The following is a 22,770-nucleotide window of genomic DNA, read 5'->3' as shown; positions in this document are numbered from 1 at the left end:
TTTTGCCTTGTTTCACGTTATTTAGACATTCAATATTTTTCTTCTTTAGACAGGTAACGTGTTGTTTTTCTTTATGTTTATTATTACTTGACTGTTTGTTTTATTTATCTATGTATCGTTATCTATTCTATAAAAAATCAATACAATGATATGTTGTCATAGTTATATAATATACAATTCTATGAAAATATAGCTGTATCATTTTCTTGTCTGTTTATCACTGAGGGCAAACTTCATAATAACAATGTATCATATTTTAAACTATATTTATGTACTTTTCAGTGAGTCACAGTGTATTAGATGATTCACTAATGTCCAGTGAAGTGGCTCATTTGCTAAAATACCATCCTGACTCCTGACACTGTAGTGGACATTATGCATCAAAGTGTCAATGTCACAATCTCACTCTTGTCTACTCCTAGCAGTGTTTTTGTAATTTGACAGATATATCAAAATCATCTAGTCATTCGTTTGCATACAAGCATTGTAACCTACTTTTTTGTTCATATATGTAAATATATATATATATATTTTTATTTTTATTTATATCACAGGTTATAAGAAGGATGAATCAGATACAGACTCCTCCCATGTGTATGATTCAGCATCCTGGATTAGACCCAGTGTGTTTGAACATCTATTCTCTTCAAAATGCAAGAAACATTTATATGCAGGACTATGGACATCTGCCTATTGGAGGCAGTGAAAGGCAAGTTTTATTCAGCAACTGTAAACACTAATTGAATAAAGATTATTGGCATTGCCAACCTTATTCAACACAACAATAGGAAAACTAAGATGCTTGTTCAGTCTGATCATTGCATGTACACTAATAATTGCAACTTTACTGGTAATCTACAATTGGATATAGAACACAATAATATTTACAAAAGTTCTTGCAATAAGTACAATTTGAAGAAACAAACACCTGCAATTTAAACGTTGCTTTATTTTTTTTAAAACATGCAAACTTAAATATTTTTTTTTTTAAACATTGTACATCCTATTTACAGTGAATACAGGCACTTATCATATCAGTGCTTTGTGAGTTGGTGCTGGGGACATCTTGGACACAAGATCAGGGTGGTCATTCCTGCATGTGTGGTGCTGCGTATCCGCCGTGAGTTCCCCGATTCAGATGGAGGATATACAGTTGTGTTCAAAATAATAGCAGTGTGTTTAAAAAAGTGAGTAAAGCTCAAAATCCTAATAATAACTTTTATTTCAATACACAAAAATGCATTGGGAACACTGCACATTCTATTCAAGATCAAAACATGAAGAAAAATTTATCAAATTTGTTATTACTTTATAGAAAGTGAAGAAAAGGGAATATTAGGCTGTTCAAAAAAATAGCAATGTCTGCATTTTTCTTTACAAAGTCAAACATTTACTGTATAAAATGAAAAATGCTTGAAGATTTAGCTTTCTTGTGAATCACTGAACTAATATTTAGTTGTATAACCACGGTTTCTGAGAACTGCTTCACATCTGTGTTGCATGGAGTCGACCAACTTCTGGCACCTGTGAACAGGTATTCCAGCCCAGGACGATCGCACTACAGACCACAGTTCCTCTGCATTTCTTGGTTTTGCCTCAAAAACAGCATTTTTGATGTCACCCCACAGGTTTTCTATTGGATTAAGGTCCGGGGATTGGGCTGGCCACTCCATAACGTTAATCTTGTTGGTCTGGAACCAAGATGTTGCTCGCTTACTGGTGTGTTTTGGGTCGTTGTCTTGTTGAAACACCCATTTCAAGGGCATTTCCTCTTCGGCATAAGGCAACATGACCTCTTTAAGTATTTTGATGTACTCAAACTGATCCATGATCCGTGGTATACGATAAATAGGCCCAACACCATGGTATGAGAAACATCCCCATATCATGATGCTTGTGTCACCATGCTTCACAGTCTTCACAGTGTACTGTGGCTTGAATTCAGTGTTTGGGGGTCGTCTGACAAACTGTCTGCGGCCCCTAGACCCAAAAAGAACAATCTTGCTTTCATCAGTCCACAAAATATTGCGCCATTTCTCTTTAGGCCAAATTGTATCCTCTTTAGCACATGTCGTTTTTTCAACAATGGGACTTTGCGGGGGCTTCTTGCCGATAGCTTGGCTTCACATAGGCGTCTTCTAATTGTTGCAGTACTCACGGGTAACTTTAGATCTTCTTTGATCACCCTGGAGCTGATCATTGGCTGAGTCTTTGCCATTTTGGCTATTCTTCGATCCATTCGAACGGTAGTTTTCCGTTTTCTTCCACGTCTTTCTGGTTTTGGTTGCCATTTTAAAGCATTTGATATCATTTTAGCTGAGCAGCCTATCATTTTCTGCACGTCTTTATAAGTTTTCCCCTCTCCAATCAACTTTTTAATCAAAGTACGCTGTTCTTCTGAACAATGTTTGGAACGGCCCATTTTATTCAGATCTTCAGAGAGAAATGCACTATAACCACCATGTACAGTCCAGTACTGCCTTCGTCCTTAAATAAGGGCCACTTATTGACGCTAGTTTTTTCACAGAATGATTAACCTCACTAATTGAACTCCACACTGCTATTATTTTGAACACACCCCTTTCAATTAATGATTCAATTATACAGAATTAGCAGCATACATGTCATGACTGTTGGGTCTGTTGTTTTTCTATTACTCTACTACACCTACTAGTAAATTATTTGCCATGTAGAAATATAATTTCTACCAAAAACAGTGATTGATCTGGTTAGTGATGTTGGACTGCTACTATTTTGAACACAACTGTACAGGCTTCAGGGTCCCGCTCGATTGAAGCGTGACACATAGCGGGCTACAACGTCTTCCTTTGCTGGTGCTTCAAACTGAGAGCAGAGTGAGTCTGGCACAGGTATCTGCTTGAGCTGACTGACGAAAGGTTCTGGGTCAGGAAACACCACATCAAAAACCAGGTGCATCAGCTCATCCACATAGTCTGAAGGCAAGAACAGACATTCTTTGGATTAATAAACAAAACAGCCCATTTTTAAATTGTCATCAACATTCACTTTTAATTTTTTTAATTTTTTTTTTTTTAATACAGCATCACATGTATATGTAAATGTTATGTTCACAGATTAAGGTCAGATAGGTTTCAAAAGTCTGTTTATATGGTGTTGTACAAGTCCAAATAATTGTAATTATACATCTGCATTTTATATTGTAATTTATCACATTATTTTTATATATATATATATATATATTGTCTATGTTTGATCAGTGTGCAATAATAAATAATTCATAAGTTAACTTACTGATTGTCGGCTCTTCTTTCAGTGGCTTTACTGTACATGTCCCTTTTCTTCCTTTTGGCCAGTAAAGTTTGAATGAAGGTTTCCCATCAGCCTGCCTTTGTGGACGGTCAGCGTTCTCATTATAGTGCATCGCAGACAGGTAGAGTCTTTGGAAAGAGAAATTCACAAATGTCGTCACTGTGTATTACGGATGTTGGGGCTCGATATTGAACATTTTCACAAACATTAAGACCCATTATTATTTACCTGCATAGCATTCCCAAGAATGGAAATGCCACACTTTTTGGAACAAATCGAATGACCACTGAGTGAAAAGCCTCCAGCGATGACGTTTGGTGATGGGGGCTTAGCTTTGACACGTCTTTCAGGACTCTCTTGCTTGTAAACAGCTTCTCCAACTTATAATGAACTGGTGTTCCTAATAGTTTGATGAAAAAAAAATATTGGACAACAACTTTATGCAACTTTTTGATTGTGACCTACTTGATGAATATAAAACAATGGTTATAGGTTAAGCTGTGTTCATACTTAGAAACCAATACAGTATAATACCTACGTACAGTTTTTACAATTCAAAATTCACTCGTTTTTATTTTACAACACCACATATGGAAAATTATGTGGTTTTTAATTTATTATTGTTGTTTGTAAAAACAGGACTCCACCAGAAGCTATTTTTAGCTTATAAGAATGGGGATCACATACAAAATACATATATATTTTAAATATAATTGCTGCTTATAATAGAATGAAATATGATGAATTTAATTATCTTTTAGAATTATAGATATTCTATTGCATTTTAATCAGGTATCTGTTTTATCGAATTCATAAATTACAATATTTTGTAGGCCATTTGGATTTGTGTGTTACCAGAATAAAATTACCTGCTTTCAACCATTTCTCCTTGTCCGTCGACACACGTGGAGCATGACGACAGGCTGGGTACAGGGGGTCATCGTGGTTATGGATGTCCTGTAGGTGGTTTATCACAGACAACCACTTGGCGATCCTCTCTGGCCCAGAGGTCGATGAAGCCGCAATCCAGTAGATCTGGTTCTTTATCATCGGCAACCATTTTTTCACCTTTTCACAGTCCTTTGTTTTAGAAATAGCCGTCAATTTTTTGCCCATACCTACAAAAACATTGAAAATATAAAATAATGGCCAGGGCAATTAAACATAGGTCAACATTTGCCATAATGAATGAAATAAGTAAATGTCAAACACCTTTCTCAAAGTGCCAGACATCATAGTACTGAGTTATTTTGGCATCAGTGAGGAATTTCTGGATCTGGGGGAGCCGATCCGATACGATGCAGTCCAACTTAATTCCAGACTCTGTGATGACTGCAAGGCTCCTCTTCAAACCTTCCTTTTCCATGTTCACGCTACCTCCAACCTCGTTGCTCTATTACGAAATATGTATATGAGTGGATTACATTTAATACATTAAGGCTAATACGGCAAAGGCATCTCATAATTTATGTGATTTAGTCAGTTACCTGGACTAGCTGGATGTCGATGACTGTGTTTTTGTTCAAGTCCATCATGGTGTAGCTTCCAAACTTTGCACTATGTCCTGAACACATTATTGTATAAATGTTATTGATGAAAATAATGCAAAAAAAGTGCATTAATCCACTATTTTCCTGTATTAAGATTTTCAAAAATAAAAACAATTGCCTGGTGAATCAGCCCTCATATCGCCACCAAGAATAGCACTCCCGTCTGTACTCAGCTGTTGCAAGACGGCTGCCTGATCATTCTTCCACTTGTGAAGCACAGCGGGCTCGATAAAGTTGCGGCAATGTCTTCGGAACTGTCTGTAGCTGTGCATCTGCAACTGCATGGCCTTGAAGACCTGTCATGAAGAAAACAAAACAAATCACATTTAATGGGTATACATGTTGATAAACATATTTTATTAACATTGCATATGTAGAAGAAAATTGTGGTGAGTCTAAATCTTATAACAAGCAGTGTTGCTATTTGGGTTTTACATGAAAAGACAAAAATCCAGAAATGGTGGTGTATCACTTTAAACAAACTTCCTTTTGACAGGGCTGACTCAACTTTAGTCCACCAGGTAGACAATCCCACAGACTTTTGAAGTGTTGCTGCTATATAACAGTAAATACAAAATGATTTGGTCATGAGGAGACTACTGGAGAGCTTCGGAAAGACCAATTGAAACCAAATAAGGCGTGTTGCTGCTGTTAATAACCAAATATATAAAGGATAGTGTGCGTTGAGGACTAAGGGGGTATTAATCACTGCACTATGCAACATCAAGTAGATGAGCCCCCAACCTCAGCCATTTAATGAAGAGCATTCCATTACCACAATTAATGGTTTTTGAAGCTATGATAACAATATTAGACAAACTCCTTGGACATACCTTCTGTATATTGAAGAAAGAAGCACCAGACACGTAGATGGCTGTAGAAAGCTGTAAATTTCCCGCTGGTGTGGAGTTTCCAATAACTGGCTGACTCTTCCACCGTCGTTGGTACTGGCAATGTGGACATCTCTGCCAAACTTCCATGAATGTACCTCTCAGTCTTGTCTTGACCTCACAAACTTTTGTACACACTGGGCACTTCTCAAAAAGCTCCATGAGGCATTCTTCAAAGACCAACAGCTTTCTCATTTTGGGAATGGCCGATGACTGTTCAGGAAGGGGAATGGTGTCTTCCCTACATTGACAGAGTGAAAACAGTCACATGCAAGTACAATGTATAAATGCAGGTTTAGATATATAGGTCCAAGTCAATTGAAAAGGGAATACCAAACATTACAAATTTTAGCAGTTCTTAGCATACAGACAAATGTCCCTGGTTTATAATCAAATACATCAGTACTCACATAAGGATTAACATGATATATAATTAAAAACAGTTAGTGAAATAGGACAAAAACATGTTGAATAGTAATCAGGCAATTTTTCTTAAATCAGAATAACTTACAATGTTTCCATTGACTGACTAAAACACATTAACTGAATTTGCGGGGTTATACGTGGAGTCATCTGCTTCTGGTGCCACAAAAGAGGAGCTAGCCTCTACAGTACTGGCCTCATCTTCATCCACCTCCATGAGACGAGGCCTCTTTATACGTGGCTTTATTGGTGTTGAGGACCATGGATGGACAGGATGTAATGTAGATGGTGATGTGCAGATGCCTACATCAGTAGTGGTCTTGACTTTTGTCTGGGTTCCTTTTATGCAGAGAAACAGATAGACATGACAACACAATCAAAAAAAATGTTCTTGCATGAATAATGTGACACTCTTTGTCATTTTTTAGTTAAAAAAAAAAAATAAAGTCTACATACCTTCACTTCGGAAGTGTGGTTGCAAAGTTTTAAAAGACAGTTGCGTTCCAGTTGATGCCAGCACCACGGGTTCAGTCTGGCAGCCAACATCTCTAACGTTTGATGAAACGACAGTACTGGTACCAGACACTGCATGAGATGTGCTAGCCTAATAATGGCATAATGAAATAATAAAAAAAAACAATTACAATTCAAAAAAAAAAAAAAAAAAAAAAATATGAGTGTAATTATTAGGGCTGGGCGATATGGACCAAAAGTCATATCTCGATATATTTAGGCTGAATATCGATATACGAAATATATCCCGATATTTTTTTCAGCAAACTGAGAGCAAATGTTCAGTCAAAGCCAAATATGACATGTTAAAAGTAGTTTTATTGAAACCAGCTATTTCAGTGAACAGTTGCAAAATCAAATGAATAAATAATAAACAGGTTTCTTCACCTTAGGGCTGCATGATTATGACAAAAATCATAATTGCCCATATTGTTATTTGCGATTGATTAATTATGATCATCAAAGTTTACATTGAATATATGTGACTGTCTGTGTTTGTGTGTGGATGGAATCACACGGAGAGCAGGTGGATGGTTACTCAAGATCTCTTTACTTAGCCTGCAACAGACAGACTGGGACAAACAGGACCAAAAGCTGGTTAAAGGCAGTGCATCACGCATCAATGTTGCTCATAGATCATCAGCGAGAGATGTGAAACTCTGCTGGATATACATTTTTACAAAGTGATCGTATAGTGGAATTAAACTCAAAATAAAACATACATTAAAGAAATAAAGTACAAATCACTGTCTCTGTTCTCATTTCTCATAAATTCACAAATACAGAGAAACTAAATTTAAGCAACCATCATTTTGTATATTTTTGGAATACAGAAAGAAAAGAACGGCCACCTAAAATGGCGCAGTTACACAGTTCAGCACGTGCGAGCACGTGAGAGCACATAGCACATGTGATAATGCTAACACTCAGTTCAACTAATATATTCTTACACAGACCATGACAAATCCGAATATAAAACATACCTGGGACAAACAGGACCAAAAGCTGGTTAAAGGCAGTGCATCACGCATCAATGTTGCTCATAGATCTTAAATGAAATCAGAGATTCGGAGTTCACAAGCAGGTTAACACACACACATCACGTTTCATCATCGCAAATAACACATTTGACTCGACTGACAGAACTAGGGACTGACAGGCACATGAAGTAAACTTGTGTGTAGTTAAAAAGACCAACCTTACACTTGAAAACAATCTAAACTCAGTTTTTATGACGCAGCACTTATTGATGCGACTTACCATCAAGCGAGAGATGTGAAACTCTGCTGGTGGTGACGTAGCTCCGCCCTTAATATCACGCACACAAATGCAAGGGACGCAACAGCCAATGTCGAGTTTTCCCAATTAATGCATGAATTTAACAGCATTATTTAAACTCCGTTACATACACCCCCCTTAAATTCTGCTAAATTGGGCTAGAACCGGAATATGTAACAAACTAAATATACAGTAAAGATTGCAGAAAAAAAAATATGAAAAAAACAGGTGTGAGTAAAAGAGCTTTACAATACAGTATGTCAGAATTTATCTCTTCCCCAGGAAGTGTGAAAGAATGGAATGGTACCAGGTTCCACACTTAACACAGACTATAGGAGGTGCAGTCTACACGCTCCTAGTGGCTACAAATGTATCTGCTCTTCAAATATCTTTTGATGCAAACAACAAACTTCTCAGATTCTTTCTCAGAGAAGAAACTCACTTCAAAGTCATTCTCTTAACATCATAGTCGACTCTTAGATATGAATCATCATTTAGACTCAGTCATTTTAAACAAAAATGTTCCTTAACAACTCCACTACAAAGTTAGTTCCTTGAAAAATAACTTGTGCATCACTGTGCGAATCACTTTCCACAATTTTCTGACTATCAATTTCACAAATAAGTCTGTTAGGGGGCTTAACTGATCTCCCTAATCGTGTAGTGATGTGGCCTGTATATGTACTTGTGGGCTGTTCGCAAATGACAGGGGCAAGCCTGTTATCAGTTTCTTGCAAACAACTGGGGTACTCATTCGGCTTGGTTGCAGGTAAACTCTTTATACTCTCAGCAGGTTCAGGAACATGCTCAGGTTCTGCACTGTACTGATCATTGCCAGAGCACTCAGGAGTCATCTCATCAGGAATGTCTGAAACTCCACCACAAGTGGCATCTTGCATTTCGTCACTGTCATGTGTTCCATCCATCTGCATTAACCATTCTGATGTTTTTGAAACAGGGTCAGGATCATCCATCAGAGCGGAATCGAGAGCACTGCCACGGGTAGCACCAGTGGAATCTGATCGAACTGATTCTTCCTCACCATCATCCCAGGATAAAAAATTCACTGGAAGCAACAGATTTCTGTGCACCACTTTTCCTTTGCCAGTCTGAACATCTGTAATCCTGTACACATTAATTTCTGGTCTCACTGATTGAACCTCATACAAAACAGAGTCCCACTTGTCCGCAACTTTCCTCTTGCCTTTCTCTCCACGGTTAGCCAGCAAAACTCTATCTCCCACTGCTAAGGGTGAACCTCTGACCTTCCGATTGTAAAGAATGGCATGGCGGTTCTGCTCTTTGAGACTGTGTTTCCGGGCAATTTCTGCAGCTGCGCTCAGATCTCTTCTCAGTGCAGTGACAAACTCATGGTGGCTGACCACCCTCTCATCGCAAAGGACATGCTGAAACATGATGTCGATCGGCAGCCTCGGGATACGCCCAAACATAAGATAAAAAGGAGCGAACCCGGTTGTTTCATGCACAGTACAATTGTAACTGAAGGTTAACGTTCTTAGAAGCTGTGGCCACCTCGCCTTGGATTTCACTGGGAGAGCTCTTATCATATTGCCCAAGGTCCTATTAAAACGTTCTGCCAGACCGTTACCCATAGGGTGGTATGGTGTGGTGTGTGATTTTTGAACACCAGCCATCTCAAGCAAGTTCTTAATGATTTTGCTTTCAAAATTTGCACCCTGGTCTGAATGTATTCTCTTTGGAAATCCATAAATGCAGAAGAGGTCATTCCAAAGGCGATGGGCAACTTGCTTAGCCGACTGGTTGTGACAGGGAAAGGCGTGTGCCATCTTAGAAAAGTGATCCGTCACTACTAGGACATCGACGACCTTCCCTGAAGTCTGTTCAGCACTCCAGAAGTCAATACATACTAGTTCCATAGGCTCAGAGGTGCGGATGTGCTCAAGGGGTGCACGAGCATTTGGCTCTGGTGTTTTTCCGACAACACACCTCTGGCAGTTTTTCACATAAAGCTTGATGTCTTTACTCATTCCTGGCCAAAAGAACCTTTCAGCTGCAAGGGAGAGAGTTCTTGCACCACCTTGATGTCCAGCTGAGTCATGAACACCACGGAGAACATCATGCTTTAGGGAATCTGGTACAACGTATTGGAAGAGTTTCTTATTCATCAGTTGATCTTTCTTCACTCTGTACAGCACATGATTACGAATCTTTAGCTTCTTCCAGTGCTTCAAAAGGTTTGTCACAGGGCTAGGCTCCTTTGCTTTCTCACTCTTTGAAGGACGTTTATGTCTCAGAACATAGTTGATGACTCTACCCACTATGTTGTCCTGCTCTTGGAGGTTTGCAAGTCTGGAAAATGGGATTGCAACAGATGGATCTTCATCAGGGAGCTGGAATGACGTTGGACTTGTCACGGGCAATGGACTAACTCCACCATCGCAGTGAGCACCCAGAAAAGCAGAAACTTCAGCAGCATCAATAGATCCAGGACATGAGTCATTCACGTCATCCTGCAACTCGTTCTCAGTTTCGTCGTCACTGGTAGCCTGCACATTCTGACAGTTGGTAGTGACACGGAAGGCATCCTGCACGGTTCCAGTAACAACACCATTTACCTCATCCAAGAGAGAAATGTATGGTTCTTTCAACAGACGATGGCTGACACAAGACTTGACAAAGGGCTCTCTGCTCAAGGCATCTGCAACAACGTTCTTCGTGCCTGGCACAAACTTCAGGTCAAAGTCGTAAGCAGCGAGCTTCGCCACCCATCGCTGTTCACACGCATCCAATCTGGGTTTGGTTAGAATATAGGTCAAGGGGTTATTATCAGACCATGCAGTGAAATGTCTCCCTTTTAGCCAGTGGCTAAACTTGTCAGAAACGGCCCACTTTAAAGCCAGAAATTCGAGTCTATGTGCTGGGTAGTTCATCTGAGACTTGGAGAGCGTTTTGCTGGCAAAAGCGACTGGACGTGCAATTTTCTCCCCAGGGGGGACCTGAGATAACACAGCTCCTATGCCATCAAATGAAGCATCGACAGAGAGAATAAAGGGATGACTGAAATCTGGGTGTGCTAGAGTAACACTGTGCAGAAAGTCTTGCTTTAAAGTTTCAAAAGCATGTTTTCTGTACAGAAAAAGAATGTACAGAAAAAGCAGTACATTCACTAGTCCAATCCTCAGGTGAAAGCTTCACGACACTGAGTGGCTTCCTCATCCGACCACACTTCCTCTGAGCTCTTTTCTGTGACTGACCTGATAGGAGACTAAAAAGAGGTTTCGCCTTGGCAGAACAGTCTATAATGAAATGCTGATAATATAAAATCATACCCAGGAAAGATCTGATCTTCTTTTGAGAAGGGGTTATACTATCTGCTTCCATGAGGTCAGCAGTCTGGATGTCACTGATCACCTTCACCTTTTCTGGGTCGGTCTGGACACCATTCCCAGTGACAATGTGTCCCAAGAACCTGACAGATCTCCTGAAGAACATACACTTCTTTGGTGCCAGCTTTAAGTTGTGCTTAGACAGGCGTGAGAAAACAAGTTCCAGTCGGTCAAGAGCTACTTGCTCACTTGGAGCGAAAACCATCAGATCGTCCAAGTAGCAGAGAAGGCTTGTGAAGTTTTCATCCCCGAAAATGGACATCATCATCCTCATAAAGGTTGCTGGACTGTTGGTCAAACCCTGAGGTAGACGATTGTACTCATGAAGGCCGAAAGGAGAGGAAAAGGCAGTGTACTTCTTATGCTCTTCAAACAAGGGGACATTATAAAAACCAGAAGTCAAGTCCATGGTTGAAAAGAAAACGTTACCGCCCAAAGCTGCGAGTGCATCCGCTTGATGTGGGAGTGGGTGAGCGTCCTTCACTGTCTTCGCATTCAACCATCTAAAATCTGTACAAATACGAAGGTCACCATTCTTTTTCCACACTAAAACTAGTGGCGATGCATATTCACTCTGAGACTTCCTTATAATGCCTTTAACTTCCATCTCACTCAAGGCAGTGCGCAGCTTATCATAGTGGCTGGGGGCTACACGTCGATAAGGGAGTCGAAATGGCTTCTCGTCCACCAAGTGGATTTTGTGGACAAAGTCGGTGGCTTCTCCACAATCCATTTTTCCACGTGAAAAGGTTGACTCATACTTCTCAATGAGGTTCAGAAGTCTATCCTTCCACTCCTCTGACACTTCACAATCATCCAGATTCAAATCCTGCAGTTCTAACTTATCCAGCACGTTTCTCCTTTCATCACTGGTCCGTACATGATTTACAGGACTTGCAGCACACTGAACGTTACTCTTCAGGGACTCAGGTGTAGACAACTCTTCCACAGCAATACAAGTAAAAACATCCACAATCTTTGTGTTTTTCTTAAGAATGATTACATTGTCTGTAGGGTTCATTATTTTGAACGGCACCCATCTACTGCCCCACATAGGTGTGATGACTCTCCCTATGATCACGTTCCTTGGACGGCATTTACAGAGGGTTGGCTCAACAATGACTGTGCTCCCCACAGAAACAGCTGTTGACTCAGGAAGCTAAGCCCAAGCGAGATGTTCATGGTTCGGTTCTAGAGTTATTTTCTCCTTCAACTTAGCAGTGCCCACTCTATCAGGTATGTCTTCACCCTTCCATCGTTCCACATTTGAAAGTAGAGACAGGAATTGGTGACATTCAACATCTTCAGAGTTAAACGGGCTGGACACGAGTCTCCAGTATCCGTCGGTCTCTTTCATTTTTTGAATCACCCACTTGATAGCATTGCTGCCCAGGATCAAATCGTCGGTTTGCCCTGGAACCACTAAAACTGGAACAACCATCTTGCAGGCATAAACTGAGAGCTCAAGCTCATACATCACTTTTGGTGTAACACGCTGTCCACCACAACCAATTATGACAACATCACTGGCAGGGAAATTTCGTAAATCAGGCTTGTACTGTAACAAGAGACGTTCAGCAGATTCACTCATCGTGCATGCCATGGAGCCACTGTCAACCATAGCTTTCAGCTGAAGGTCGCCCCATACTGTTGCCGGTGTGTAAAACAGACTATCAATTCGCTGTACTCTGTGCGTGTTCTGAAAAATTAAAGTTTTCCCTGCAGGCTCAACAGAACTAGAAAGACTATAAACTGAGGTTGGGTCATTCATACAACACTGGTTTGGAGGAATAAACTCATGATCCACACTGTCCTCCCTTAAGTGCAGATCTTCTAGTTTCCCAGCCCTTGAGAAGACAGAGATTTCACTCTCTCAGGACAGACAAAGCGGGAATGGTCAGGAGAGTGACACTGGAAGCACAACTTTTTCTCAAGACAATGCGTGAGGCCAGAATGATCAGGGCTCGAACAGACAGTGCATGGCAGGTCATTGAGGCCTTTTACTCGAGGCAGGCTTCCTTTGGGCTTCACACGTGAACTTGGCTCTTTGCTGGCAGACTCTTTTAACAGGACTTTTTCCAACAAGCTCATGACTCGTTCTAAAGCAGACGCTTCCAAAGACCTGGACTGCTGAACATCAGAAGGAGCTGGAAGTACTGCAGATGACAGTTCCACTTCAGTTCTGTTCACAGGAATTTTAGTGGGTGCTGCATTTCTTACTGCTGGTACAAGACTGGAATCAGAGTGATATTCGTTCAAAATATCTTGAACTTCTCGCACAGACCATGCGGCAATTGTTTTAGATCGAAAGGTGATGGCAAGCTCTTTACACGGGCAGTGTCTGATGAACATGCGTGTTACCTCTGTTCCTGGACAATCCAGTACTTTACCCTGTTCTTTCAAGCGCTCAGCAGCGACGTCAACTGCACGGTTTAGCCTGATCCAGTACTCATAGGCATCCTCATCTGGTCTGGGTAAGGTGGTATAAAAGTCAGCCAGTGGGAGAGGAGAACAAGGAGCAGCTTCGAAGTGTTTCCTGAGAATACTAAAGATTGCATCAGGGTTATGCACAATGTCAATGTCACAGTTTCTTATGCCAAACTTGACCACATCCCTTGCTTTGCCTCTCAGATGGACCATAATCTCCTCCGCTTGATGCTCTTTCCTCAAATTATTGCGTTTTATATAGTCTCTCATGGTATCTATCCACTCATTTAAGTCAACAGCATCAGAAACTTCTCCCCTGAAGCTAGGAGGTTCTCTCACATTTCTGGAAAAGGACAACTGGCTTTGTATCAGGTCCAGCATTTGTGAAGCTGATCCATCTGCAGTCACATTTTTGGAAGAATTGTCAACTGAATGTGCGTCAACTTTACGTGTTGGGCTTAGTCTGGTGACAATGCTATCAGCAATTTGCTGACCAACTTGGCTGATTATGTCAGTCATTGCAGTGATTACATTTGGTGGCTGTGAGTTAGGGTATGGAGTAGACGAAAACACACCCTGTTGCCCTCTAGAAGCATCTGATTCATAACTTGTGGATGGGCCCTCACAAACTAATGGGTCTGAATTTGAAGTGTTACTGTCTATGACTACATGAGCTTCACTCTGTACACCAGGCCCGCTGAACTGTAATGTCTTTGGCACTTTCAATAAACCCCATCCTCTACCTTTACTACCACAGACTGGAGTGTGATAATTATCAAAACCACTCATAATGAATATCAGTACTTGTAAAAAAAATGAATACAATAAATCAAAAACATAAAATGTGCTGTTGTCTCTATAGCAAATTGTCCTAAGCAAACGTTGCAAACTGCTTGAGTGCAGTCACTGAATGAAAAAAATAGTCTCTTTTTTTTTTAAAAAAAAAAAAAAAAAAAAAAAACCTGTTCCTGAGCAAAATTATGTCCACCTGACTCCAGCGGAAGCTTTAAGATGAACCCTCGGCCGCTTCAGGAAACATCTTGATTGAAGAAACAACGGGTCACGGCACCAATGTGACTGTCTGTGTTTGTGTGTGGATGGAATCACACGGAGAGCAGGTGGATGGTTACTCAAGATCTCTTTACTTAGCCTGCAACAGACAGACTGGGACAAACAGGACCAAAAGCTGGTTAAAGGCAGTGCATCACGCATCAATGTTGCTCATAGATCATCAGCGAGAGATGTGAAACTCTGCTGGATATACATTTTTACAAAGTGATCGTATAGTGGAATTAAACTCAAAATAAAACATACATTAAAGAAATAAAGTACAAATCACTGTCTCTGTTCTCATTTCTCATAAATTCACAAATACAGAGAAACTAAATTTAAGCAACCATCATTTTGTATATTTTTGGAATACAGAAAGAAAAGAACGGCCACCTAAAATGGCGCAGTTACACAGTTCAGCACGTGTGAGCACGTGAGAGCACATAGCACATGTGATAATGCTAACACTCAGTTCAACTAATATATTCTTACACAGACCATGACAAATCCGAATATAAAACATACCTGGGACAAACAGGACCAAAAGCTGGTTAAAGGCAGTGCATCACGCATCAATGTTGCTCATAGATCTTAAATGAAATCAGAGATTCGGAGTTCACAAGCAGGTTAACACACACACATCACGTTTCATCATCGCAAATAACACATTTGACTCGACTGACAGAACTAGGGACTGACAGGCACATGAAGTAAACTTGTGTGTAGTTAAAAAGACCAACCTTACACTTGAAAACAATCTAAACTCAGTTTTTATGACGCAGCACTTATTGATGCGACTTACCATCAGCGAGAGATGTGAAACTCTGCTGGTGGTGACGTAGCTCCGCCCTTAATATCACGCACACAAATGCAAGGGACGCAACAGCCAATGTCGAGTTTTCCCAATTAATGCATGAATTTAACAGCATTATTTAAACTCCGTTACATATATATAAACACATTTTGTGTAAACATGTTATAACTTGCCTATATACACACACATATATACATATATACATACTTTTCCCCTTTACTTAACATGAATTGTAAGAATATGACTAATAGTAAAGACTAGTACTAATAAATAAACATTAGGCCTATGCTAAAGCTATTAAATAGCAGTCCCAAACTAGTTTTTGTTAATACAATGTTGGTATGAGCCACTACAGTCATTTAAAAATACAAAAAATAACACAAAGAAAAATAGTGGCATTTGGGGGTTAACATGGAAACAACAGTTACCATGGCATGGTGAATACACAATACTAACAAGTACTGTTAATGAAACATGGAAACTGCTCCTGTTGAATATAATGAAAATCGTACCTGCTTTACTTTTATTTCGTGTAATTTTCAACGTAACGGCGTTGCATGCTCGTAGTTTCTTTTGCCCTTGATCAGTGAGGCGATACACAGCGCGGGCGCCTCCGCATTTACGCGTGTATTGAGTGTGCGCTCCGAGCACAGGATAACGGCTGACAGGACAAGAAAGTCAGTTTTTCTGAAGTGAAAGACTTTATTTCAGCGTACACTAATGTCACTGTCTGGTAGTTCCTATTGTGCTGGGGTTTCTGAAGTAGTCATAATTCATCTCTCATAACATAACATGCTCTAAACACGCACGCAGAGTGGAAAAGGAAGAGCGGAGGCGCGGGGAGCAGAGCGCAAATTTGAACTATATCGATGCGATATGGTCTAGCAAACAGTTTTAGCCACTGACCATGGACTCCTGTACCATCACTACTGTTGTGTAAAACAAAGTGGAAAGATGTGGATAGCATTCGTAGAGTCCATTCACCGTGTTTATCTCGAAGCTAACGTTACATACAATAGCCACATTAGCAGTTAGCTGATGTTTGTTAACGTACACACAGTAGAGCAATAAAAACACAGTCTTACCGTTTCAATTTCAGGCAGGTCTCTGATGGTGGGGATGGCACCTTTTCCCAAACGGAGCTTCGAGGCCAACTTCGCCTGATATTGTCCCAAATTACTAAATGAATCCTGTGTAAAATGTTTAGCGCAGACACCAAACGTTAGGCCAGTTGAAAGGGTTGTTGGGACAGCGTCATTAAAAATGAATTTCATCCACTGATCCCTGATAGTTTTGGGTAGAGAAAACACATTAGAATGCTGTTTATGGCAGTCAACCACAGAGCAACACAGGTGTGCACTTGGTTTCTCCATCTTTCTTTGCCGAATGAATATGAGGGGGAGAGGGGTAGGGCGTGGCTTCCTGCTGCGCTGTCCATATATGGCATATCCTCCACCGTCCTGACGTCAAGCCAGGGTAGAAATCCAAAGGTGTGTTCGACATCGGCTGCGGCTGGATGTAACCGATCGGCGAGAGTAGCTGCGTGCAGGCGGGGAGGAGCTGCAAACGGAGACATGAAGTCGGACACTTTCTGGTTCCCGTAGTGACCGCTCACGTGGTGTTCGCATACTTTACCACAGCTGAAGTGAAATAAATGCAATTTTTGCCAAATAATGTTTCAGAGACATTTTCATTCAATACTTTATGTACAGCTTCATGCAACGTCTGTTTGAACAAGAATAAAGTTCAACATAAGTTACTATCAATGAAGTGGAGTCTACGTTTTTTAATCAGTTTTAATTTAATAAACATGACACAATATAACATCGCAACTACATGAAAAGAGTGTTTACTGTTATAAAAAATTGATTTGTGAGCATTAGAGGAACTAAAGGTGTTCGGATAAACACGAAACACACGTGATCGTTGTCATGCAGTGAATCCGGCCAATCGTGGAACAGCTGTGTCGTCATCAGCCCTCGTGCAGCCGCTCTTGAGAAGCTGCGCTGGCTGAGTTCTCTGGCTACTCTCGAATCACTCTCGCGGTACTTTGATGGCATACGTCACAGTCACGTGGCGTCGGCGCTGGATCAAGTCGGACAAAATTTCTAACCGGCATGCACTGCTTCAAGTCAGCCACCGATCGGTCTGCGCAGAGCTGCATGAAGTCGAACAAGCCTAAAATCTCGTATACATAGTTCCCACAGGCCAATTAATGTCACGTGACCTCCCCGGAGACGCCATCTTTGAGGGCAAAAGCTGCTGTGTTTACAATGTTTTACCATACTGTCTATGAGTTTTACAAGCAAATTTCGAATATTTCTTTCCATTTATAATGTTACGAAAATCATGAAGAGACAAAGTGACAGAGATTATAAAGAGATTCTATTAACACAAGACAGAGAGAGGTACAATGCGAACATTTCAGTCATAAATGGTGTGGATCCGTATGCGCTAACAAAGGAAGCACTGAGCACTGATTATGCAGCTTTGCCTCAGATACAGTATTATCATGTGTATCATTATCTGGTATTGGCTAGGAGTTTTAATACATGTGAGCAATTCCGAGCCTGGAAATATGTGCATGAATATGAATATACACGGTATGAAAATAAATAAAACTCGCGGGCAAATTAATTAATGTAATGCGGAACTACTTTATACGCGGGTTCTTTAGGGACATAATCTGAGATTGCCGTGCTGGAATGTGTGTGTGAGAGTGAGAGAGTCGCGGCCGCGATCGAACAGTGGAAACAATGTTGTTTTTGTATGTTTTTAATATCTCGTCATTTTGTTCATACAGGACATAATTCAAACTGCAAAGTGTTAACTTATATTTGTGTACACTCGCAATAAAAAACAACAAATTCTTGCGTGTTTTGAGGGAGTTTCTTTCCTGTTTATCCTCGCCAGCCATAACCTCCGTCGTTGTTCTGACAAAAGCTTAGTCTTCTCACATTCACGAAGTCTAATGACGGGTATACTGTAAAATCCAAATTTAACTGAACCTCCGACACGATTTAAACATCCATTGACCCAGCAGGAGATCACCATTTTCACTTTTTATCACGAAATTAACTCGCTTCAGCTTCTTCTACTATTGTTCTGCCCACAGAAATGGCGCCGGGTCGGCAAATGCTAAAAAACTAAATTTAACTGAACCTCCGGCACGATTGGAACATCCATTGACCCAGCAGGAGATGACCATTTTCACTTTTTAATCACAAAATTTCCGTTTCAGCTTCTTCTTCTCATGTTCTGCATTGTAAGAATGTTGTGTTCTGCCCTCAGAAATGGCGCCGGGTCGGCAAATGCCCGTATGTTGTGACGTCATGTGGGAACTATGTATTTGAGTGCGCGTGCACGTGGGATATTTTACAAACCCTGAGGTAAACAAACGCTTCACTTTTAAATATCGGCTTCCCGGCCAGTGTATAATCGTTAGGCAATCATAACATACATTGATTCTCGTGGAAAAATGCAAAATGTGGGTCATGACACCTTTAAGAGTTGTATGATCATTGTCAGTTTCTGTACATATGAATATGTAACATGTAAATGATGGAATTACTTTATTGCAATTAATAGTTATTATAAAGTCAAACTATATTTAGATTCACATATTAGGCCTATGTGTTGTAGTTATTTGCCTGGGGCCGTATTCACAAAGCATTTTATCTTACCACTAGGAGTACTCCTAAATCGCACTAAAAGATTTTAGCTTGGAGTTTTCTCTTAAAAGTTATTCACAACGTCTTTCAGACCTACTCTTAGTAAAGAAAAATGACAACTCCTAAACTAAGAGCGAGTCTTCGTTGCTATGGATGACTTCATTACTCATGCACGAGCTTGACTGAAGTGACCAGCTTGATTGGCTGATGATTGTAACGCGGTAATGATTCCAAACACCTCCCCTACGATGATGAGTGACAGGTGAGAGGTCTGAGAATGCGTGCGCTTCACAAGTAGTGCGAAGGACGGAAAATGATGAATAACTGAATAAATAGCCTAAATGAATAAAGAGTAAGGCAAAACAAATAGCCTAGTAGCCTAATGAAACATATGGATTGATGCAATATCTTTGCAACATTATTTAATTAATCTGTCACTATATGCCTCTGCCTACATTTGCAAAGAGAAGAACATTTTAATTTGATTCACAATGAAACGTTACAATTAGTTTACATGTAATGAGTAGCCTAGTTTTGGTTGTTGTTGGTGGCGTTATTGCATCCCTAGTTATGCCTACAATGCAAAATTGTTACCTCGCGATCGGAAGCTCCTGTAGCCGCCGCATATGCATTTCAAAACATCGCAACGTGAAATGCCACAAAAAGCGGTTTGTGAATAGGTCTTGTAAGACTGAAAATACTGGTTGAGGCCTGCATGAAGCAAAAGGCCCTGATGGCCAGTGGCGGGGCGTGCATTTCACACCTAGGCCTTCAGTGGAATTAATCCACCTCTTAATAGGCTACCATCATTATTACGCCACGACTATATAAACCATCAATATTATACATAAACGCAGTACAACAGGCTGTTGCATCACAGACGGTATCTCTCATGCAGCGAGAATTAATGCCATTACTAAAGCAAAAAACCCTATGGGCCGTTCACATATCGCGTCTAAAAACGCGTCACTTTCTTTAAAAAGCGCGTCTTGCTCTAACATTACTGTCTATGGTCTTGCTTGCGCTCCCATGGCGTCTGTCGTTGCTATGCAACCAGCCACAGCAGCGCCACACTAGCAGAAGCATCTGCTCTCGGTTTTCCGTGCATTTTGTCGATGATTTTTTAGTAGCTACCGTTTGAGTTCTCCGACCACGGAATTGTTTTAAATTAAATTCAATTCAATTTTAAATGAAGGCAAAGTGTGTGTTTTTGTGCAAATTATACGAAAGAAAACGCAAAAGTTTACCAAATGTTTCTTTTGAACAATAAAAATATAGTACATTTCTTTTCAGGTGATATATAGCCTACAAAGTATTTTTCATAAAAAAAAAAATAATTTAAACCCACATTTATTTATTTAAAAAAGTCGATTTTGATAATATGAAAAAGTTTTTAAATAATATAATTTATGAAAATAAAAAAATTATATTTTTCGATCATAAATTCACAATAAAACATAAATCATATTCAGCACAGAAAAAATGGGGCAAAAAACAGGGCCCGAGTTAGCCAAACTAGTTGTTTTACTCGCTGTATAAACAAATGTAGGCTAAATAAAATGCATTATAGCCTACTCACCAAAACTGATTCTCTGTACACAAAATCCATTCTCCTTTCTTTTCTCAAGAAGACTTCAATTACACTGTTGTACAAGTTATTTGTACGTTTCAGTTCCAACAATTCCATTTCTATCGCCATGGAGGTTAATGCTGAAAGTCGAGTCTGTCCAGTCTTATTTCTGTCATACGTTTTAATTCTCTTTAGGGCTGAGAATGTCCGCTCGACAGAAGCAGTGGACACAGGGACAGTCAGCGCCAAACATGCCAAAAAAAAGCTGTATTTAATCGCTATACATTCTTTTATATATTGTACTGTACAGATTCCGTTTGCGGTTTGCTCTGACTAGCTATAATAGCACGGGTTCTGACCATCCAATCGAAAGGACGTGAAAAGGCTGACGTTATTCTAAGCCTTCTAGATGGCCCCAGTGTCGCCATCTCGAAATCTGATTGGTTGATTAAATCTGATATCAGTATCTGATTGGTTAAAGAGCACCGTTACGTTGCCATTCTTTTTAAGCAACAGGCGCCTGCACGATTGATTCTGAAGGCCTTAAGGCAGATTTATTTGATCGTGGCAACACATTGAGACTGAAATATGATTGGATAAAAGCTCTAACATAAAAATACACTACTGGAAGCAGCGCGACCAAGAAAAAAGCTATGAAATTAAGAGAATAGACTATTGGGAATCATTTAATACACATTCACAGGAAAAAAAAATATTACATCAATGCAAGCCAGTGATTCTGATAGTGTTTAGGCCAGCAGAGAAGGCCTTGCTGGCCCTGACGCTCCACCACTGCTGATGGCTAATTAACATTCGACCTCCCCCACACAGCCTGACTTCCTCTCACACACTACTAAGAACAACTCATACAAGAACATGGTTTAATGTGAATGTTTATCATTGACTGTTATGTTTTTGGTGTCATTTGAAATGTCTCAAAGTGAGTGGTACAGATATCTCATATCCAGATAGATAAAATAAAAGGAAATAAGGTTTATAGAAGTTTAGAGAAAACTGGTCCAGATAATGCCATCCCCCTTTTGTTGAATAAGAAGCCATTTTGAGGGTGGCCTCCCCCATCCCCCATGTTACCTGGTCAAGGGGATAAAGGAAGGTGTGCTCCGGGTGTCTGGGCTCTTCTTTGCTGGACAGGAATGGAATAGGTGGTCTCTCTCTCTCTCTCTCTCTCTCTCTCTCTCTCTCTCTGGTACAAGCTGGGTAAGATTATTTGGTGTAACCAATGTATAACCATGTTCTAGATATTTGAATTGATTGTGGAATTAATCTCTGATATCTGAAATATTAAATTGTTACATTTGGTTATTCTAACTGATTTTGACATTGTTCATTTAATGGTTAAAGGAATAGTTAAACATTCGCTCACTTTTAGTGAGGCACAGATATTATTAAAACCTTTCATTTATGGAGTCAATACATATAATCAATGTATTACAAATCTAACCAACCAATACTTTGCATGAGTGAGGACAGAACACATGATACCTTCCCCGTGTATTGGCGAACCGGCAGATTGGACCAATATAGCGGGCCTTAGAGTCTTAGTGAGTTAGGAGTCCTCTCGACTTCTTTTAAGCTATCCCAGGCTTAGGTGCTACTTTTAGGGCTAAAATGCTTCGTGAATTACTCTTAGTCAAAAAAATTAGGAGTCCTAAAGTTACGAGTGACACGCCCATTATATTTAGGAGTTGCTCCTAAATTCGCCAGTTAGGAGCTACTTTTAGCCTTAAAATTCTTTGTGAATACGGCCCCTGAAGAGGTTCATAAAGAGAGGTTATTTAATTATTTTGTTTTATTATTGATGATTTATGTTATATTGTGAGATATCTTTCAATATAGCAGTTTTACAGGCTTTTATCATGTATCCTGACTCAAATAATGTGTTTCTAACAGCAAACACTCAGAAT

The 22,770-nt window shown here is 40.0% G+C and overlaps 1 protein-coding gene across 1 annotated transcript; it reads right to left on the bottom strand.

Annotated features, from left to right (window-relative positions):
* Positions 1-1,005: 1,005 nt before the first annotated feature.
* LOC309494433 (uncharacterized protein) lies at positions 1,006-16,889 on the bottom strand. Its single transcript, XM_082163786.1, has 10 exons — positions 16,690-16,889; positions 6,611-6,758; positions 5,675-5,972; positions 4,960-5,137; positions 4,779-4,855; positions 4,504-4,684; positions 4,161-4,409; positions 3,520-3,691; positions 3,274-3,419; positions 1,006-2,954 (listed from the first exon to the last, which is right to left on the bottom strand). The coding sequence occupies exons 3-10, from the start codon at positions 5,924-5,926 to the stop codon at positions 2,776-2,778; spliced, it is 1,434 nt and encodes a 477-aa protein (XP_082019912.1). The 5' UTR covers positions 5,927-5,972; positions 6,611-6,758; positions 16,690-16,889; the 3' UTR covers positions 1,006-2,775.
* Positions 16,890-22,770: the final 5,881 nt, after the last annotated feature.

Source organism: Leuciscus leuciscus, assembly GCF_965113295.1.
Source record: "Leuciscus leuciscus genome assembly, chromosome: 1".
Classification (NCBI taxonomy): domain Eukaryota; kingdom Metazoa; phylum Chordata; class Actinopteri; order Cypriniformes; family Leuciscidae; genus Leuciscus; species Leuciscus leuciscus.
Note: the sequence above shows the minus strand (reverse complement) of the source record. Positions and strands in the feature narration are given on the sequence as shown.